The following is a 19,157-nucleotide window of genomic DNA, read 5'->3' as shown; positions in this document are numbered from 1 at the left end:
CAACAGATACTCAGCTAAATAAACAGATCGAAAAATACCACAATCAGGGCAAAGATAGTACTTTCTTTGTGGACAGAAATATCAGTATCTGTCCTGTGTCTCTTAAACTAAGTTGTGTTGCTCAGGGGCGTGGGCAGCCAATAATACATGTTACAACAAAAACAAAGGGTGAAACTTATTTTCAGAGAACAAACAATAGGAATATAATGTAATGCTATTATATGGAATAGTATAGTTAACTAAAATAATGTAATAAGTTACCATATACAAAAGAGTGTTTCAATTTTAGAAGCTCAATTTAAAAGCTCTGATCTTACTAAGAGACTCATTTATAACCACAAGAGTATAGACCATATTTTTTATTGTACCTTTAATTTCCAAGAATAATGTGCAGACAGAAATTAAAATCACTCAATTTTAACTGCAAACATATGCACTGTAATTAACAGATAGATACTCACAGCTTGCATTTCTATATAGTAGAAATGGTTCATGGAGCTGAAATTCCAAGTCTTTATTCACTGGTTCAACTAGATTGTGCATATTCAGTCGATTCACAATGGTAAAACCATGGTAAGGTGAAGCTGACCTTAGATTTAATAGAAGAAAAAAAATCTGTTGTCATTGTTCAATTTGCAGAAGTGTTATCTACCTCTTTATTTCCATTTTAAAGAATGAATACAATATTGCATTATATAATATTATTAGCACTTAAAATTGTAAACAAAAAAATCTAAGTCAGATCATACCCCTCCTCCTCTTAGAAGCTTTCTCAGTCCCTCAGAGTAAAGACCAAGGTCCTATCTAAGGCCACCAAGGCCTCAGGTGATGTGCGCCCCCTTGACTTCATCTCCTACGCCTCTTCCCTTGTTCCTCCTGCTCCAGCCACACTGGGCTCCTTGCCATTCTTCCTACAGGTATGTTTCCACCTAAAGACCTCTGCCTGGGCCACTGGCCCAGAATCTAGAGTTATCCCATTTCCCACAAACCTTTGGTAAACTGTCCTATTCTCACTGAGGCCTACTAGAGTACTACCCTTTTTAATGCTCCCAAACTCAATACCTCTAATCCTCCTCTCTCTTTTTCCATACCACTTATTATTTTTTGTATTTATTGTCCTTCTCCACTAAACTGTAAGTTCCATGCAAATAAGGTTGTCATTTTTGTATATATGTCCCAAGACAGACATATAGTATATGTTTAATAAACATATGCTCAATAAAAATATAATTTATTTTAAATATGTTGCAGGATTAGTTATAATTATTGCCCACCATTACAATGATTTTTCTTACAACAAATGTGAGAACTATGGAAAAACCTGAGTTACAAAGAAAATGCTTCGAATCCTACAATAAGAAACACCCTTGGTTCTCATATCAGGATGATTCAGCATACGATCCTTTAGATATTTCTCACTGTATACAACACTTTACGGTTTCTCACTTGTTTCTCTGTATACGCTTGTTTCGCTGAATCCTTTAGGTTTTCTGATTCCAAATCCAGGCTTCTTTTATACTAAGGTCTCTCCAAATCGACATTCTGACATCCTGGTATATATTTATCCAAAGTATATAAAATGTTCTCACATTTCCCAAATAGAGTTTCTCTGGTCTCCTTTTATTAGAATCAATACTGTGTAAGCCTCTATAAATTTCATTAAGTCAAGTCGCTCACTAAACTAAATTTCATCTTCTATAACCGGTGGATCTGTACTCTACTGTAACAATAAGGCCAGTAAAGCACTTTCCAAGTACCAACATTCTAACAACAGTTGAAGAGCTTCTAGATATTTATATTGCTAATGAAGACGAATGAAGTAGGTGAAGGGTAAAGGGTTTTTTTTTTAAGGAGAAAGATGAATAAGAGCAAACAAAATGTCAAAAAATAAAAAGTAACATCAAAGCATGTATATTTAAAGGAAGAAAAAGATCAGTATTTTTAGATAAGATCTCAAAGTTGTACAGCAAAATTTAGAAGAATATTTGACAAATTCTTGTTAATAACCATCAGTGGAGAAATGGAGAAAGGCAATCCATAAAAGATAACTCACAATACACACACACAGGAAAAGAACCAGGTATCAGTAATAACTCCTGCTGAGTTCCCTAAGCTTTAGAAATCAAGGGAAGGAACCTACCTCAGTCAGAGCAAGACCTAAGAGGGATCCAGGAAAACAAGGAACTCCAATGACTAACATACCCTGTCAGTTGCCTTTAGGCCAAGAAAGTTGCCGAACAAAACACAAGCTGCATTTACAAACCAGTCATGTTTTTTTTTAAATCATGTTTTAAGACGATAATTCTCAGAAAAGTTAAAAATAAAAAATGTGCAATTATGGATAATCTAGGCTTTCTAAAGGACCCTCAAACTAAAAATACATATTACTACAGACAATGACACAATCCAAAACTTTTGGGGGTAGTTGGAAAGGGGACAGAACCAGAGTCTTAGACGATAACTTTTTGTTTAGTAATCACACAACAGCTAGTCCATCTATTCTCTTTTTCTCAACTATTTTTCTCAATGTATTCTATTTTTCTTAATATGGGGGGAGGGAGAAAGGCATCTGCTTTAGACTCATTCATTACTAGAAAATGTTTTCCATTTTGCTAGGTTCCTAAATAAATTCTAGTTCTGTTTGATTCTGAATCACAGGAAGTGTCAAAGAAAGGACATTACTTGGTAAGGATCTCACAGCAAGGGATGGATGAATACTTGAAGGGTCAAGCAGGAAGGTTCCAAAGACAAATATACAATAGGGTTGAATCACACCATATGACACCGTTCACCATCAAATAAAAAAAAAAATTAAAAAAAAATTTTTTAAAAAGCTTACCTTCGATATACAAATAAGGTCCCTTCTATATCAGTCTTCTCCTATAACAGACAATGAGACAATTAGTTTTTTTCCCCATAATCTAACCCCAAGTAGTCCCAATGGAGAAGAAATACTTCATGTTTAAGATTAACTTATTTATTTTAAAATTAATCACTTTGAACAGGTCAAGTAGGTCTTCTCCACAGACTATTACCAGTTTCTTTTGTATCCTTTCTATTCTATTGATGTGTATTAACTGATATGCAATGTTCTATCCAGCAACACACCTGTATCTGCAGCAATTTCCCTTTCCTTTTTTAAAATTTAAAGGAGAAAAATTCTAGAATTAGCTTTCACTTTTTAAAACTAAAATGTTTTAGCCAAATTTCTTAATTTTAAAGCCAAGGTCCTGTATACAGCAATTTCTTCATCTTTAAAGTTTATCAAAGTTAGTACGGGAAAAAAATTTTTTTTTCTTATAGGACACTTTGTTTCATCATTGGGGGATTTTGGTACATTTTTATGAGTAGCAAATTTTGTAGCAAATTTAGTTAAGAGTTACTGTCAAACAGTTTGTTATTTTTAAAACTGTGTTGAATCATGAATATTGCAACTATACTCTGTCTTAGTGTAATTCTTATAGGTCTTACAAATAATTACTTTTTTTTAGCTTAAAGTAAATGTTTTGATTAACAAAGTGCAACTCATCATCTTTCATTTGCTGTGACAAGAGCGTATTTAGGTTTTAAACACAGTTACAGGGGCTTCCCTGGTGGCGCAGTGGTTGAGAGTCCGCCTGCCGATGCAGGGGACACGGGCTCGTGCTCCGCTCCGGGAAGATCCCAGATGCCGCGGAGTGGCTGGGCCCGTGAGCCATGGCCGCTGAGCCTGCTCGTCCGGAGCCTGTGCTCCGCAACGGGAGAGGCCACAACTGTGAGAGGCCCGCGTACTGCAACCAAAACAAAACAAAACCACACAGTTACAATGTTTTTAAAAAAGCAAAAAAAAAAAAACCCATTAGTTTACAGTTCACAGCCCAGATAGGACCTAAATGGTTTAATGTAATCAACAAACTTAGCAAACTTAAATGTTAGCCATATAAAACTGAATTTGCTGGGATGAAAAAATAATTTAAAAAAATATTTACCATCTTGATTTCTTCCAGAAGTATTGCCCTAGCTTAAACATCATAATGAAACTTTTCCTTACTAAAAATTCAGAGGCTTTTTCTTGCCTTTCAAACTTTATTAGTGCAAGAAATTGGTAATCAACTGTTTCACAATGAAAGAAAACTTGCCCAAATAAACCACTGTGCAAAGTTACAACTCATTGTAAAATAACAATGAGAGAAGAGACTTTGGTTATGCTCCATGTGCCATGACCCAAATGAATAATGGCAGCTTATTTTTCAGTTCAGGTTATTATAGCTTGTATTTCATATTTAAAGGAGAACAACACAATTAAAATTCCAAAATACTGGAAGTCTGTGACAAACTAGAAATAAAAGCCTAAGTCCATGCCCCAAATAATAAGTCCATGCCCCAAATCTTCACCATCTGTCTGCAATCCATATTACAAAAATTCATACGTAGAGCAAGAAATGAAAAATGATTCAGAACGATTCAAACTAAAGCAATGTCTAAAACAGCCACGCTTTAAAAAAAAAGTCTATAATTTTGTTCTCTTTAGCTTCCCATACCTCCTTCTCTTACAGGAGGTGAAGGAAAGAAGATAAAGTAAAGCAAGATGACTTTGAAAACTATCTGAATTAACTGTTTATAAATGCCAAATGATTTTTCACAAAATTACTAATTAACTATAACCTATGTATCTGCACTATGTTGTAAAGGACATACTACGATAATAATCTTTCAGTTTTGTTAGTATAAAGATTTCAATTCTTACTGAAACGTTAACGTCAATCATTAATTCGATCCAACAAACATTTACGGATTATTTTCTAGGTAAAGCCTATATAGCTGAATGAGTTAATCAAGAAGGTTCAATTTTTTTTTTAAGGGAAATTATGTTATCTTTATTTATTTGGCCACTTGCGCGGCTTGTGGGATCTTAGTTCCCCGACCAGGGATCGAACCCGGGCACCCTGCAGCGTAAGTGCGGAGTCCTAACCACTGGACCGCCAGGAAATTCCCTAATTATGTTATTTAAACAACGGATGAAGCTTCAAACGTGCTAACAAGTCAGTGAACAAACTGAATGCAACTTTTCGGATCCTATCCCGTGCAAAAAAGACAAAAAGTACTTAGTCTGATGGGAGCATTCAGAGGTGACATCACCAGCAGCATAGCTGGAACAGACACAGGGTCTCTTTTCCAAAGGTTTCAAGGTAGTCCAATTAACATGGAAGTCATTTTCCTAAGCGTCTTGAAATCTTTTCCAAACTCTGGAAATACAGTGTAGTTCGATAAATGCGGAACTTATCCCCAACCCCTCTCTTCCAAGAATTGAAACTAACTGGATTTCAAGCTCTAAATCCAAATGACCTCTGAGAAGGGAGCCCTTATTTATGTGTCTATTGGGGGGAGAGGAGTGTTTATTTTATAGATTATGTATATATACTTTATCTAATAACCCTCAAAGCTTCAAACACAATCTTTCAGGCATCTTTATGACTCCACCGGTCTCATATCCTCTAACACACCTGCAAAAAAGGCAAGTCACCCACATCCTCGAACCGGACCCCATGGGACTGATCCTCTTCCAACCCTCCCCTCTATCAGCTTTTCCCCCGGGTGTTTGGACCTACTTCTCTCGCTCCTCTCGCCCAATCTCCAGCTCCGCCGACACCCCTCAGGCGCCAGCCGGACTCTTCTCCAGTCCTTGGCCTCGCCCCTGCCGCCCTGGCCTCCCTCATCGGCCCCCACCCAGGACGGTCCGCGCGGCCCCTTTAAGAGGCGGCGGCCGGGCAGGCGACTTCAACGGCCAGGCTGCACTCACCCACTGGTTGGCCTTGGGGCAGAAGGTGTACAGTGCGACCTGGCCCGTGAGGTCTGCGATGCTGGTGATGTAGGGGTCGTGTTGCTTCAAGGCCGCTAGGCTCATCTCTTGCCCAGCTCGACTCAGCGACTCCATCTTGAATTCCGGAACCTAGCCCCTCTGGCGGGGGCGGAGTCGCGGACAGGAAGGTGCCGTAGAGCCAAAGTTCCCCCAGCTGCGTCAGCACCCTCAACTTCCGCCTCTCCGCCGGGCCTCGCGGTGTGGCGGTACGTCAGCTATTATGCTCTGCTGCGCCCACGCCCGGGGCGCCGCGTTCCAGTGTCGTCAGGTCCCAGTAGATTTACCGTCCGGGTTGGCGTATGCCGTCGCGTGGCCGAGCTGGTAGGCCGGGACTCAGGTGCTTCTTTTCCGCTGGCTGAAAGGTCCCGGCGCCCGGAGCAAGGCTGCTCGGGAGCTTTCTCAGCGTTCCTGCCGGACTAGGCTCCCCGGGCCGCAGAATGGAAACCTCGCTGTGGCAAGGCAGGGCTCCACGGGCAGTTTAGAAAGCACAGAGAAGCGGAGAGGAAGGAGGGAGGGAACCCCGAAAATTACCCCAGATTTCGGATCTCTTGGTGTTTTTATGAAGGAAAATTTTGAAAAAGCCCAAACTAACCCGCCTGTAACTATACAGGAGTGTCTTTTATTATCCACGTTTACTTATTTTCCTCGTCTGAATCCCCCGAAAATATTTCTACCAGTCTTGGAAAGAGCCCGTGAAGGCTTGAGTTTGTCTTGGATCATTTAAAGCTTTAAAACGATAACTCGGGGCTTCCCTGGTGGCGCAGTGGTTGGGAGTCCGCCTGCCAGTGCAGGGCACGGGTTCGTGCCCCGGTCCGGGAAGATTCCACATGCCGCGGAGCGGCTGGGCCCGTGAGCCATGGCCGCTGAGCTTGCGCGTCCGGAGCCTGTGCGCCGCAACAGGAGAGGCCACAGCAGTGAGAGGCCCGCATACCGCAAAAACAAAAACAAACAAAAGACGATAACTCATTCTTTTAGCAAACGTCTGTTGAGCATTTTAAGGCATTTTAAAGAGCCAGGTACTAGCTAAAGAGGAAAACAAGGCTTGTAAGGTATAGGGAGCTCTGCCCCACCGCCGACTTGTTAAATATTTTCTTATAGAAAAGATACCCCAATGGAATTGAAACTTTTTGACAGAAAAAAAAAAAAAAAAAGAAAAAGGATAGTAGTTGTATTGTTGATGATTTTACATCCCAAGGCCATTTGTTAATGGAAAGATACTTCATGTGTTACATTCTTTGCAGAATCACGTTACGTATACAAATGCAGACAAGGAAACATGTATCATTCATTTACCGTTCATTAAGCAAGTATTTATTGAACTCCTAATTGTGAAAGGGTAGCCCCCTGGAAGCTTCAAAGACAACTTTCTAGCTCTGGGAGAAACTGAAAGAAGTAGGGGCAATGCTAGAGACCTTTCACTTGAAACCCAGAGGATGGAGCCACTAACTTCATCTGGTCAGGAAAGTATAGGAAGGCTTCATGGAGGAGGTGATGTTTGAATGAATGTTTCAGGGATGAGTAGGAATTCATCAGAGAAGAAAGGCAAGGGCTTCCTTTCATCTCATAGTCTAATGGTAGAAATGTGTTCATCCTCATTTGATGGTTGATTTAATTGAAGCTGGGTGGAGAAATCACTGGCTAGTGATCCACACTAGTCAGGGGGGATCTGGTATTAGAATCCAGGGACTACTGCCTGCTACCCCAGGGTCCTTTTATCCACACTATGGCTGCCTTTCTTCATAGTGGAGGCAGAGCCCTGCATCCCCTCTACCTACTTTTTTTTTTAAACTTTTTATTTTATATTGGAGTATAGTTGATTAACAATTTTGTGTTAATTTCAGGTGTACAACAAAGTGATTCAGGTATACATATATATGTACCTATTCTTTTTCAAATTCTTTTCCCATTTAGGTTGTTACAGAATATTGAACAGAGTTCCCTGTGCTCTACAGTAGGTCCTTGGTTATCCATTTTAAATATGGCAGCGTGTACATGTCAATCACAAAATCCCTGACTATCCCTCCCCACCACCTACTTTCAAGGGAACATTTAAACAATCTGTACCCTAATTTTTTTTAGTTGTATTTTTTGAATAAGTAATACATTCCCTTGGTACAGAATTCAAAGGCACACCTGAAACAGAATTTAGGTGTTTTTAATTCTTATTTTTTAATTGAGGTAGAGTTGACATATAACATTATATTAGTTTCAGGTGTGCAACATAATATTTGATATTTGTATATATTGTAAAATGATCACCACAATAGTCCAGTTAACATCCATCACCACACATAGTTACACATTTTTTTTTCTCATGATGACAACGTTCAAGATCCACTCTCTTAGCTACTTTCAAATACGCAATACAGTATCATTACCATGCTGTACATTACATTCTTGTGCCTTGTTCATTCGTTTTTTTCTTATGTAGATTTCCTGAAATAATCTAGGACATTTCCTTTTTTCTTTATTAAATATTTATTTTTGATTGAACAGGGCTAGACTAGTGAAGAACACCAAGTTATTTTAGGGAGTTTTCATATTCAGAATAGAAAATTGCTTCGAAATGCATGTTTGCGTGGCCCCAAACATGTTAATGTTGTCTTTGATGCCCTATACAGCTCTTAAGATATATTAAAGAGAATGTGAGTATTTGGGAATTGAAAATCTTTCTCATTTACTTTGAGGCCTGACATTACCTTATATTTGTGAATCAAACCTTAAGACCTTTCCCGTGTCTTTTAGACCAGGGGTCCCCAACCTCCAGGCCTCGGACCTGTAGTGGTCCGAGGCCTGATAGGAACCAGGCCGCACAGCAGGAGGTGAGTGGCGGGCTAGGGAGCGAAGCTTCGTCTGCCGCTCCCCATCACTCTCCGTTGCTCTGAACCATTCCCCACCCCCCCACCCCATCCGTGGAAAAATTGTCCTCCATGAAACTGGTCCCTGGTGCCAAAAAGGTTGGGGACCACTATTTTAGACAATAAATAGGCTTTGAGAGGTCAGAGATTCCATCTCAGTCTATCAGGTCTCCAGTACCTAACACGGCCCCGGCAAAGAGTAGACTCTCAATAAATACTGGTGAATGAATGTTGTCTTAAAACCCAACTCCCTTAAGGCCATGGAAGAGACTTGTGGCGGTGGGGGGAGGTGGGTGGCTGGGATCATGCGATCAGAGGTGGGAAGGAGTCTTACTCTGCACTGGAAGACCTTTGGTAACATTTGCGTTGTGTTCCATGAATGACAGTTTTTTAATAAAAATAATTTAAAATATGAAAACCTAAAACCCAATCAGTCCAACCCATGTGTCTCCCACTCTGAGTGGTTCTGTGGTAGAAACTAAAAGTTGCCATTTAAAATCATGGGCTCTAGGTCCACGATGGTGGACAAGTTGATTTCCACTAGACCTTGAGCCTCAGTATACCCTCATTGTAATACATCTGCAAGCTAAATGACACACCCACAGGAGCCATGGCAGTGCCGAGGCTGACCATAAAAGGCCAATAAGTGGGCTGTGGCCCAGTTCCTAGAAATCGCTGCCCCTTTCCCAAAATTGTTGGAATAATCCTCCCACTCATTAGCCTATGAAATTACCCAGCCTATAAAAGGTAATCACCCCCACACCTTGGGACCTCTCACCTTCTGAAATGGCCCACATTCTGTCTATGGAGTGTGTATCTCCCCGAATAAACCTTTCATTTAAAAATAAAATAAAATCATGGGCTCTAAAGTAAAGGGCACTAAAATACATCTACCAGCTGTGTAGCTTTGTCAGTCCCAGACTTCCCATTTCTCCAGTGTCAAATCCCAAGTCCTTGCCATGGCCTAGGAGGAGACATTGCTGGGTCTGGTCTCTTGCTTTCTTTCCATCTCCATTTTCTGTGAATTGCTCTTTCAAATTTTCCATTCCAGCCCACTGACTGACATGCGCTAAATAAGTCTAGTCTCAGGGCCTTTGCACTTGTTGTTCTCCCTTTCTGGAACATTCTTGTCTCTGATATTCCTGTGATATAATAATGGCTCATTTCCTCACTTTCTTCATAGCACTTATCTGTGAGTTGTAGTTATTATATTCACTTATGTTTTGTCTGTCTCATCAGCTTAGTGAAGCGGGAACCATGTCTGTCTTGTTTACTATCACATTTTGACACAGAAGCCAGGCTTAATAAGTATTTGTTGGATTAAATGGAATGTTAAGATGATTTCTATCTACCACATAAACCTGAGAGAAGGGATGGTTGTTTCAGCTCTACAGCCAACAAAACATTTGTTTGTCATAAGTATAAACACATAATCATGATTGATTTACTTGTATTATTAATATATTTTGTTTCTTAGGCTCTATCCTTATCGCTTTTAGCATAGCCCAGAATTCAGCATCTTTTCACTCTTGCAACTTTCTCCCTGTCCATTTTCTCTCCATCTCTGTCTCCTCTCTCTTTCTCTCCTCCCTCTCCCCTTCTTTCTCAGATTTTCTTTTAATTTTTAATTTTTAAAATTTATTTATTTTTTGGTTGTGTTGGGTCTTCGTTGCTGTGTGTGGGCTTTCTCTAGTTGAGGCAAGCGGGAGCTACTCTTCGTTGCAATGCGTGGGCTTCTCATTGTGGTGGCTTCTCTTGTTGCAGAGCACAGGCTTCTAGGCATGTGGGCTTCAGTAGTTGTGGCACACAGGCTCAGTAGTTGTGGCTCATGGGCTTAGTTGCTCCACAGCATGTGAGATCTTCCCAGACCAGGGATCAAACCCTTGTCCCCTGCATTGGCAGGCGGATTCTTAACCACTGTGCCACCAGGGAAGTCCTCTTTCTCAGATTTTAAAGATTTATTCTAAAAGTACCTGCTTAAGGAGTTCCCTGGTGGTCCAGTGGTTAAGACTCCACACTCCCAATGCAGGGGGCCCAGGTTCGATTCCTGGTCAGGGAACTAGATCCCGCATGCCACAACTAAGACCTGGCGCAGCCAAATAAATAAATTAATTAATAATTTAAAAAATAAATGAAAAGTATCTGCTTATTACTGTTTACCTTTGTAGGCAGAGAAAGCAAGCTAACTAATTTTCCCAAGGTCCTATAATGATTCATTTGCTGAGTTGGAATTAGCATCTACTAGCCTTGGTTTCCAGGTAGATCATGTATCTTGCTACTATTCTGCAGGCACACTCTTAAATTACACTGGATACACATGAGTGAAACTTGTTTTCCTTATGCTGCAGTTTCACTGTTGATATTTATTTTACATGATTGATATCCAAAAGGTTGTGGAGTTACTATAAAACTCCTTACCTCGTCCTTGCCAGATGATTAGGATGGTAGTTCTTTCCTTCAGTTTCTCCAGAAAGGCCTCAGACCTCTGTATTTTATTTATTTATTTATTTTTGATTTGTACTTTATTTTATTTATTATTTTTTATACAGCAGGTTCTTATTAGTTACCAATTTTATACATATTAGTGTATACATGTCAATCCCAATCTCTCAATTCATCCCACCACCACCTCCCCCCCTGCTTTCCCCCCTTGGTCTTCATACATTTGTTCTCTACATCTGTGTCTCTATTTCTGCCTTGCAGACCTGTTCATCTGTACCATTATTCTAGATTCCACATATATGCATTAATATACAATATTTGTTTTTCTCTTTCTGATTTACTTCACTCTGTATGACGGTCTCTAGGTATTTGTTATTTGTAGATTTTCTTTTTTTTTAATTATTTTTTTAAATTTTTGGCTGCATTAGGTCTTCATTGCAGTGCGCGGGCTTTCTCTAGCTGTGGTGAGCGGGGGCTACTCTTTGTTGCGGTGCTTGGGCTTCTCATTGTCGTGGCTTCTCTTGTTGTGGAGCACGGGCCCTAGGCGTGCGGGCTTCAGTAGGTGTGCCACGCGGGCTCCAGAGTGCAGGCTCAGGAGTTGTGGTGCATGAGCTTTGTTGCTCTGCAGCATGTGGGATCTTCCTGGACCAGGGATTGAACCCGTGTCTCCTGCATTGGCAGGCGGATTCTTGACCACTGCGCTATCAGGGAAGCCCTGTTTGTAGATTTTCTGATGATGCCCATTCTAACCGGTGTGAGGTGATACCTCATTGTAGTTTTGATTTGCATTTCTCTAATGATTAGTGATGTTGAGTAGCTTTTCATGTGCCTCTTGGCCATCTGTATGTCTTCTTTGGAGAAATGTCTATTTAGATCTTCTGCCTATTTTTTGATTGGGTCGTTTGTTTTTTTAATGTTGAGCTGCATGAGCTGTTTATATATTTTGGAGATTAATTCTTTGTTGATTCGTTTGCAAATATTTTCTCCCATTCTGAGGGTTGTCTTTTCGTCTTGTTTATAGTTTCCTTTGCTGTGCAAAGGCTTTTTTTTTTTTTTTTTTATTGTACGCGGGCCTCTCACTGTTGTGGCCTCTCCCGTTGTGGAGCACAGGCTCCGGACGCGCAGGCTCAGCGGTCATGGCTCACAGGCCCAGCCACTCTGTGGCATGTGGGATCTTCCTGGACCGGGGCACGAACCCATGTCCCTTGCATCGGCAGGTGGACTCTCAACCACTGCGCCACCAGGGAAGCCCCGCAAAGGCTTTTAAACTTCATTAGGTCCCATTTATTTTTGTTTTTATTTCCATCACTCTAGGAGGTGGGTCAAAAAAGATCTTGCTGTAATTTATGTTAAAGACTGTTCTTCCTATGCTTTCCTCTAAGACTTTGATAGTGTCTGGCCTTACATTTAGGTCTTTAATCCATTTTGAGTTTATTTTTGTGTATGGTGTTAGGGAGTGTTCTAATTTCATTCTTTTACATGTAGCTGTCCAGTTTTCCCAGCACAACTTATTGAAGAGACTGTCTTTTCTCCATTGTATATCTTTGCCTCCTTTGTCATAGATTAGTTGACCACAGGTGTGTGGGTTTATTTCTGGGCTTTCTATCCTGTTCCATTGATCTATATTTCTGTTTTTGTGCCAGTACCATATTGTCTTGATTACTGTAGCTTTGTAGTATAGTCTGAAGTCAGGGAGTCTGATTCTTCCAGCTCCATTTTTTCCCCTCAAGATTGCTTTGGCTATTTGGGGTTTTTTGTGTCTCCATGCAAATTTTAAGATTTTTTGTTCTAGTTCTGTAAAAAATGTCATTGGTAATTTGATAGTGATTGCATTGAATCTGTAGATTGCTTTGGGTAGTATAGTCATTTTCACAATATTGATTCTTCCAATCCAAGAACATGGTATATCTCTCCATCTGTTTGTGTCATCTTTGATTTCTTTCATCAGTGTGTTATAGTTTTCTGAGTACAGGTCTTTTACCTCCTTAGGTAGGTTTATTCCTAGGTATTTCATTCTTTTTTTTTGCAATGGTGAATGGGATTGGTTCCTTAATTTCTCTTTCTGATTTTTCGTTGTTAGTGTATAGGAATGCAAGAGATTTCTGTGCATTAATTTTGTATCCTGAAACTTTACCAAATTCATTGATTAGCTCTAGTAGTTTTCTGGTGGCATCTTTAGGATTCTTTATGTATAGTATCATGTCATCTGCAAACAGTGACAGTTTTACTTCTTCTTTTCCAATTTGTATTCCTTTTATTTCTTTTTCTTCTCTGATTGCCGTGGCTAGGACTTCCAAGACTATGTTGAATAATAGTGGTGAGAGTGGACATCCTTGTCTTGTTCCTGATCTTGGAGGAAATGGTTTCAGTTTTTCACCATTGAGAATGATGTTTGCTGTGGGTTTGTCATATATGACCTTTATTATGTTGAGGTAGGTTCCCTCTATGACCACTTTCTGGAGAGGTTTTTATCATAAATTGGTGTTGAATTTTGTCAAAAGCTTTTTCTGCCTCTATTGAGATGATCATATGGTTTTTATTCTTCAATTTGTTAATATGGTGTATCACATCCATTGCTTTGCATATATTGAAGAATCCTTGCTTCCCTGGGATAAATTCCACTTGATCTTGGTCTATGATCCTTTTAATGTGTTGTTAGATTCTGTTTGCTAGTATTTTGTTGAGGATTTTTGCATCTATTTTCATCGGTGATATTGGTCTGTAATTTTCTTTTTTTGTAGTATCTTTGTCTGGTTTTGGTATCAGGGTGATGGTGGCCTCGTAGAATGAGTTTGGGAGTGCTCCTTCCTCTGCAATTTTTTGGAAGAGTTTGAGAAGGATGGGTGTTAGCTCTTCTCTTAATGTTTGATAAATTCACCTGTGAAGCCATCTGGTCAGACCTCTGTATTTTAAAATGTTACTCTATGAAAGTATTTTAAGTGGTGCTAGATGTTTTCTAGAATTACATTTCTGATATGTTGAACTAGTTAAGTCTGTCAATTCTGGAGCAGAAATAATAATACTTTCAACTAGGAAGAAAGAGATAGCTTTCCCATATGAAATAATGTAGTGAGAGTAAAAGAACATGGGATTAGAACAACATTTAATTCATCCCTCTATTGCCAGGAAAGATTGCATTTAACATGGTGTTCTTGATAATGTTCTTTGGTAGAAAGTTCTATGTTGTTTACTGTTACTTTACCCAGTGTAATGTTTCAAATTACCAATAACATAGCAATGTCATAAACAACAGCAGGATATTTAACTGATATACTGCTTATCCACGGAACTCAAAGTGCTTCATAGGTACACCGTGGAAGGAAAATAAAAACAGAGTCGGTATTGCTAATAGAGCTCTCTAAATTGCAGCAGGGAGGCCACTGAGGAAGTATGACCTATGCATGCCTCAGACTGTATGGAATCTGACCTTATGACCACTTAGTGTCCTAATGCAATCATCCAGAACATCTACCAGAAACTCAAGATAATTATCAGACCCTTACCCTAAAATAATTCATCATTACTTAAGGACAGATATTTCCTTTCTTGCATCAGAGTCAATCACAATTCTTGCCAGGAACTTTAACAACGTTGTGGCTTTCGTCTTTAGAAGCCCCTGACTCTTTCTCTTCCACAGAACACTCTTGGTTTTACCCAAATCTGTGTCTCCCGAATTCTAAGACTTCAAATAAACTCTTTTCTTATTTGAAACCTTTTTATTTATTTTCTTACTTTCTTCTTCTTCTTCTTCTTCTTTTTTTTTGTCGATGATAAATATACACAAGCCCAAAAGATTGGTACATGGATGTAGACAATTGTACATGAAGGAGATCAGAGGCCCAAAATTAGTTGACTTGTCTCTGGCGGAGATTGTCTGCCATTCACCAACAATCCTTTTATCCACTTCCATTGACTGAGGCACAGCTAGGGTTCACTTACCAAGCTCCTTTGGCTTCCCTTTGCCTCTATAACCAAAATCAGGCCAGTAGAATGTTAGCAAAAGTGCTGTGTGTCTGCTCCAGGCCAAGGCTTAAAGGAAAACCTTGCCCTTCCAGACTTTGATTTACCCCTTCTGTTGACTGGGTGCAGGCCACTGTGAGGATCTGAGGAATGGCAGAGACAAGAGATGAAAAGAGCTGACACTCTGAATCACCACACAAAGGACAGCTGCCTGCCTAACAGGGTACCCTTCTCAGACTATTATAGGAATGACAAGCAGGCTCTGTTGGGTTTGGGTGATATACTTCAGAGTCTTTTTGTTACTTGAGCCCAGCTGATCTGAACTATTTTACCGTCCAGGTTGTTTAGAAAGTACCAATAGCACTTCAGTTTTCTGAAGTAGAATTAAAATGAAGCATATAATTTACCAGAACACTTCTTAGTGCTTTGACAACAAGTCAAGATTATAAAAGAATTCAAGCCAAAGCTCTGCATTTACAATCAGTTATAGGCACAAATTTGCAGAGTCACGAAGTGGCTAAGGACCAAAAATATTTTACCTTATACCATTAGAAAACCGATTTTATAATCCCATCATGAAAAACCCCTAAGCCAAATGGTAGACTGTCCTTATCAATGGGAGATTCCATTGATACTCTCAGACTTCTTTTTTTTACGCTCTTATTTTTCACAATTAAAAGGCAAGCATTTCTTATTTTTTTCCTTGTAATTAGATTTTGGGTTTAAATTTTTTATTTTATTTTATATTAGACTACACTTGATTTAAAATGTTCTGTCATTTTCAGGTGTACAGCAAAGTGATTCAGTTATACATATACATATATCTATTCTCTTACAAATTATTTTTATACTACGCTATTACAGAATGTTGAGCAAAGAACCCTGTGCTATACAAGGGGTCTTTGTTGATTATCTAATTTAAAAAAGGCAGTGTGGGGCTTCCCTGGTGGCGCAGTGGTTGAGAGTCCGCCTGCCGATGCAGGGGACACGGGTTCCTGCCCCGGTCCGGGAAGATCCCACATGCCGCGGAGCGGCTGGGCCTGTGAGCCATGGCTGTTGAGCCTGCGCGTCCGGAGCCTGTGCTCCACAACGGGAGAGGCCACAACGGTGAGAGGCCCGCGTACCGCAAAAAAAAAAAAAAAAAAAAAAAAAAAAAAAAAAAAAAAAAGGCAGTGTGTGCATATCAATCCCAAACTCCCAATATATCTCTCAAGCTGCCCACCCCCCAAATTTCCACTTGGTGACCATAGGTTTCTTTTCTAACTACTGAGACTTATTTTGGTTTTCAAAATTAGGTCATTTGTGTCAATTTTTAGAATCCACATATAAATGATATGATGTAATATTTGTCCACTCTGTCTGACTTACTTCACTTCGTATGATCTTCTCTAGGTCCATCCGAGATGCTGCAAATGGCATGATTTTATTCTTTTCTAGGGATGAGTAGTATTTCATCGTAGATATGTAGCACATGATCTATACCCATTCATCTCTGGGTGGACGTTTCGGTTCCCTCCGTGTCGTGGCTATTGTAAATGGTGCTTCAGTCAATGGCAAGTGCATGTAACTTTTCCAATCCTGGTTTTATGCAGATATACACCCAGGACTGGGCTAGCAGGATCACACGGTAGCTCCACTTTTTTGTTTTCTAAGGAAACTCTACACTGTTTTCCACAGTGGCTCTACCAATTTACATTCCCCCCCTCAGTAGTGTAAGGGGTTCCCTTTTCTCAGGGTCTCTCCAGCGTGCATTGTTTCCAGACCTTTAGAGGATGGCCACTGTGACTAGTGTGGGGTGATATGTCATGGTAGCTGTGATGGGCATTTCTCTAAAAATTAGCAAAGTTGAACAGCTTTTTCTGTTCCCATATGGACACAGCGTGCACGTGCAATGTGCGGGTAGAAACTGGCTTATTGAAAGTCGGCCCTGTTTGATTCTTTTGTGATTACCCACCCCAGGACATTTCTTGAGGGCAGGTGTTATTTCCAGCCCCGCAGGCCTTGTGAAATATGAAGTGTCCAGAAGCCCGGGTTGAAACTTGTCGTTACGGGCCGTGGCCACAAGGTGGCAGCATTTCACCATGCCCGCCTCCGGTTCCTCTGGCCACCAGAGCCTTAGCCAAAGTGGTGTTCCTGGGCTGGAAATTACGGTGCATGGGGCAGCAGAGACACCCAAAAGTTTCTGTCTCATTGCTTCTTCCTTCAGTCCCTCCCCCGAACTCATCCCAAGGCCTGCAACACCCCGCTGTGCTGTCGGCTGAAGGTGGGGCGGTGACTCTAAGGAAAGAGGCTGGAGTTGGGAACCTTAGCAGCAGGAGACGTGGACACCAGGGGACTTTTGCAAGCTCTTCCAGCCCAGAGGGTCCAGCATCCTTGGGTGCACTCGGTCTGCTTTAGCCGTAGGAGGGCCTGTCTGGATGTGGAGTTTGTGGTGCCATCCAGAGTGGACGAGGCGCTCCAGGTCCAAGGGGGGCTCATGAGCCTGCACATCCTCCCCAGCTCGCTCAGCCCCACGACGGTCCAGCCTTGGGACCCAGGCTGCTCAGGCTGCAGGGAGGTGACAAAAGCCTAGGTCCCCGCTGCCTGAGGAGAATACAGTAGCCATTTCTTTCTGGGTTTGTTTGTTTGTGTTAATTTGATGTTCATTTTCTATGGCAGTATAGCTGATTTACACTGTTGTGTTTTTTTAGGGGTACAGGAACGTGACTCGTTTACACATATACATATATCCAATCTCTTTCAGATTTCTTTTCCATATAGCTTATGACAGAGCATTGAGTCGATTACATGCTCTCAGTGGGTCCTGGTTGATTATCTGTTATATACACACACATATATATATATATGTGTGTGTATATGTTAATTCCAACCTCCTAATTTACCCATACCTGCCACCTTTCCCCTTTGTTAACCATAAGTTTGTTTTCTATTTCTGTGGGTGTGTTTTGGGTTTGGAAATTCATTCATTTGTATCCATTTGTAGACTTTACATATACGTGTTATCATATGATATCTATCCTCTGTGTGACTTATTTCACTTTGTGTGACCTTTCCAGGTCGATCCGTGTTGCTGCAAATGGCATGATTTCAGTCTTTTCTAGGGCTGATAGTACTTCATAGTAAATATGCAGCACATGTTCTTTGGGCATTCATCTCTGGACGGATATTTTGGTTGCCTCCGTGTCGTGACTATTCTAAATGGTGCTTCAGTCAACGTCAAGTGCATGTAACTTTTCCAATCCTGGTTTTCTGTGGGTATACACCCAGGACTGGACTTGCCAGATCGCATGGTAGCTCCATTTTTCCTTTTCTAGGGAACCTCCATACAGTTTTCCATAGTGGCTCTACTAATTTACCTTCCCCCCTCCTCGATTGTGGAGGGGGTCCCCTTTTCTTCTCTTTCTCTCCAGCTTGCATGGTTTCCAGACTTTTAGAGGATGGCCACTGTGACTGGTGTGGGGTGATACGATACTGTGGCTGTGATTGGCATTTGTCTAAATATAGGCAAATGTGAGCAGCTTTTTCTGTTCCCTTTGGACGCAGCGTGCGCATGCAGTGTACCTGTGGAAACTGTCCTCTTGAAAGTCAGCTGTGTTTTGAATTCTTTTGTGAGTACCCACCCCAGGGCTCTTCTTGAGGGCAGGTGTTATTTCCAGCCCAGAAGCCCGGGTTGAAACTTGTCGTTACGGGTCGTGGCCACAAGGTGGCAGCATTTCATCACGCCCGCCTCTGGTTCCTTCCTCCACCAGAGCCTTAGCCAAAGCGGTGTTCCTGGGCTGGAAATTACGGTGAATGGGCCAGCAGAGACACCCAAAAGTTTCTGTCTCATTGCTTCTTCCTTCAGTCCCTCCCCCGAACTCATCCCAAGGCCTGCAACACCCCGCTGTGCTGTCGGCTGAAGGTGGGGCGGTGACTCTAAGGAAAGAGGCTGGAGTTGGGAACCTTAGCAGCAGGAGACGTGGACACCAGGGGACTTTTGCAAGCTCTTCCAGCCCAGAGGGTCCAGCATCCTTGGGTGCACTCGGTCTGCTTTAGCCGTAGGAGGGCCTGTCTGGATG

The 19,157-nt window shown here is 41.1% G+C and overlaps 1 protein-coding gene across 4 annotated transcripts in view; it reads right to left on the bottom strand.

The window, feature by feature from the left end:
• The window catches only part of DCP1A (decapping mRNA 1A), a 60,148-nt gene extending 54,198 nt beyond the window's left edge, over positions 1 to 5,950 (bottom strand). For 2 of the 4 annotated variants that reach the window (XM_081245579.1, XM_081245580.1), the window contains exons 1-3: positions 5,780 to 5,934; positions 2,840 to 2,880; positions 462 to 589 (exon numbers count right to left, since the gene is read on the bottom strand). In XM_081245579.1, the coding sequence (XP_081101705.1) occupies positions 462 to 589; positions 2,840 to 2,880; positions 5,780 to 5,914 (304 nt within the window). In that variant the 5' untranslated portion in view covers positions 5,915 to 5,934. Of the gene's footprint in view, positions 1 to 461; positions 590 to 2,839; positions 2,881 to 5,779 lie in introns of all 4 variants that reach the window. The other 2 variants (XM_081245582.1, XM_081245581.1) reach the window with 2 other exon arrangements.
• Between the last annotated feature and the right edge of the window lie 13,207 nt (positions 5,951 to 19,157).

This window comes from Mesoplodon bidens (assembly GCF_964165515.1).
Source record: "Mesoplodon bidens genome assembly, chromosome: 10".
Classification (NCBI taxonomy): Eukaryota; Metazoa; Chordata; class Mammalia; order Artiodactyla; family Ziphiidae; genus Mesoplodon; species Mesoplodon bidens.
The sequence above is the reverse complement of the archived record's forward strand: the minus strand, read 5'-3'. Positions and strand labels throughout refer to the sequence as shown.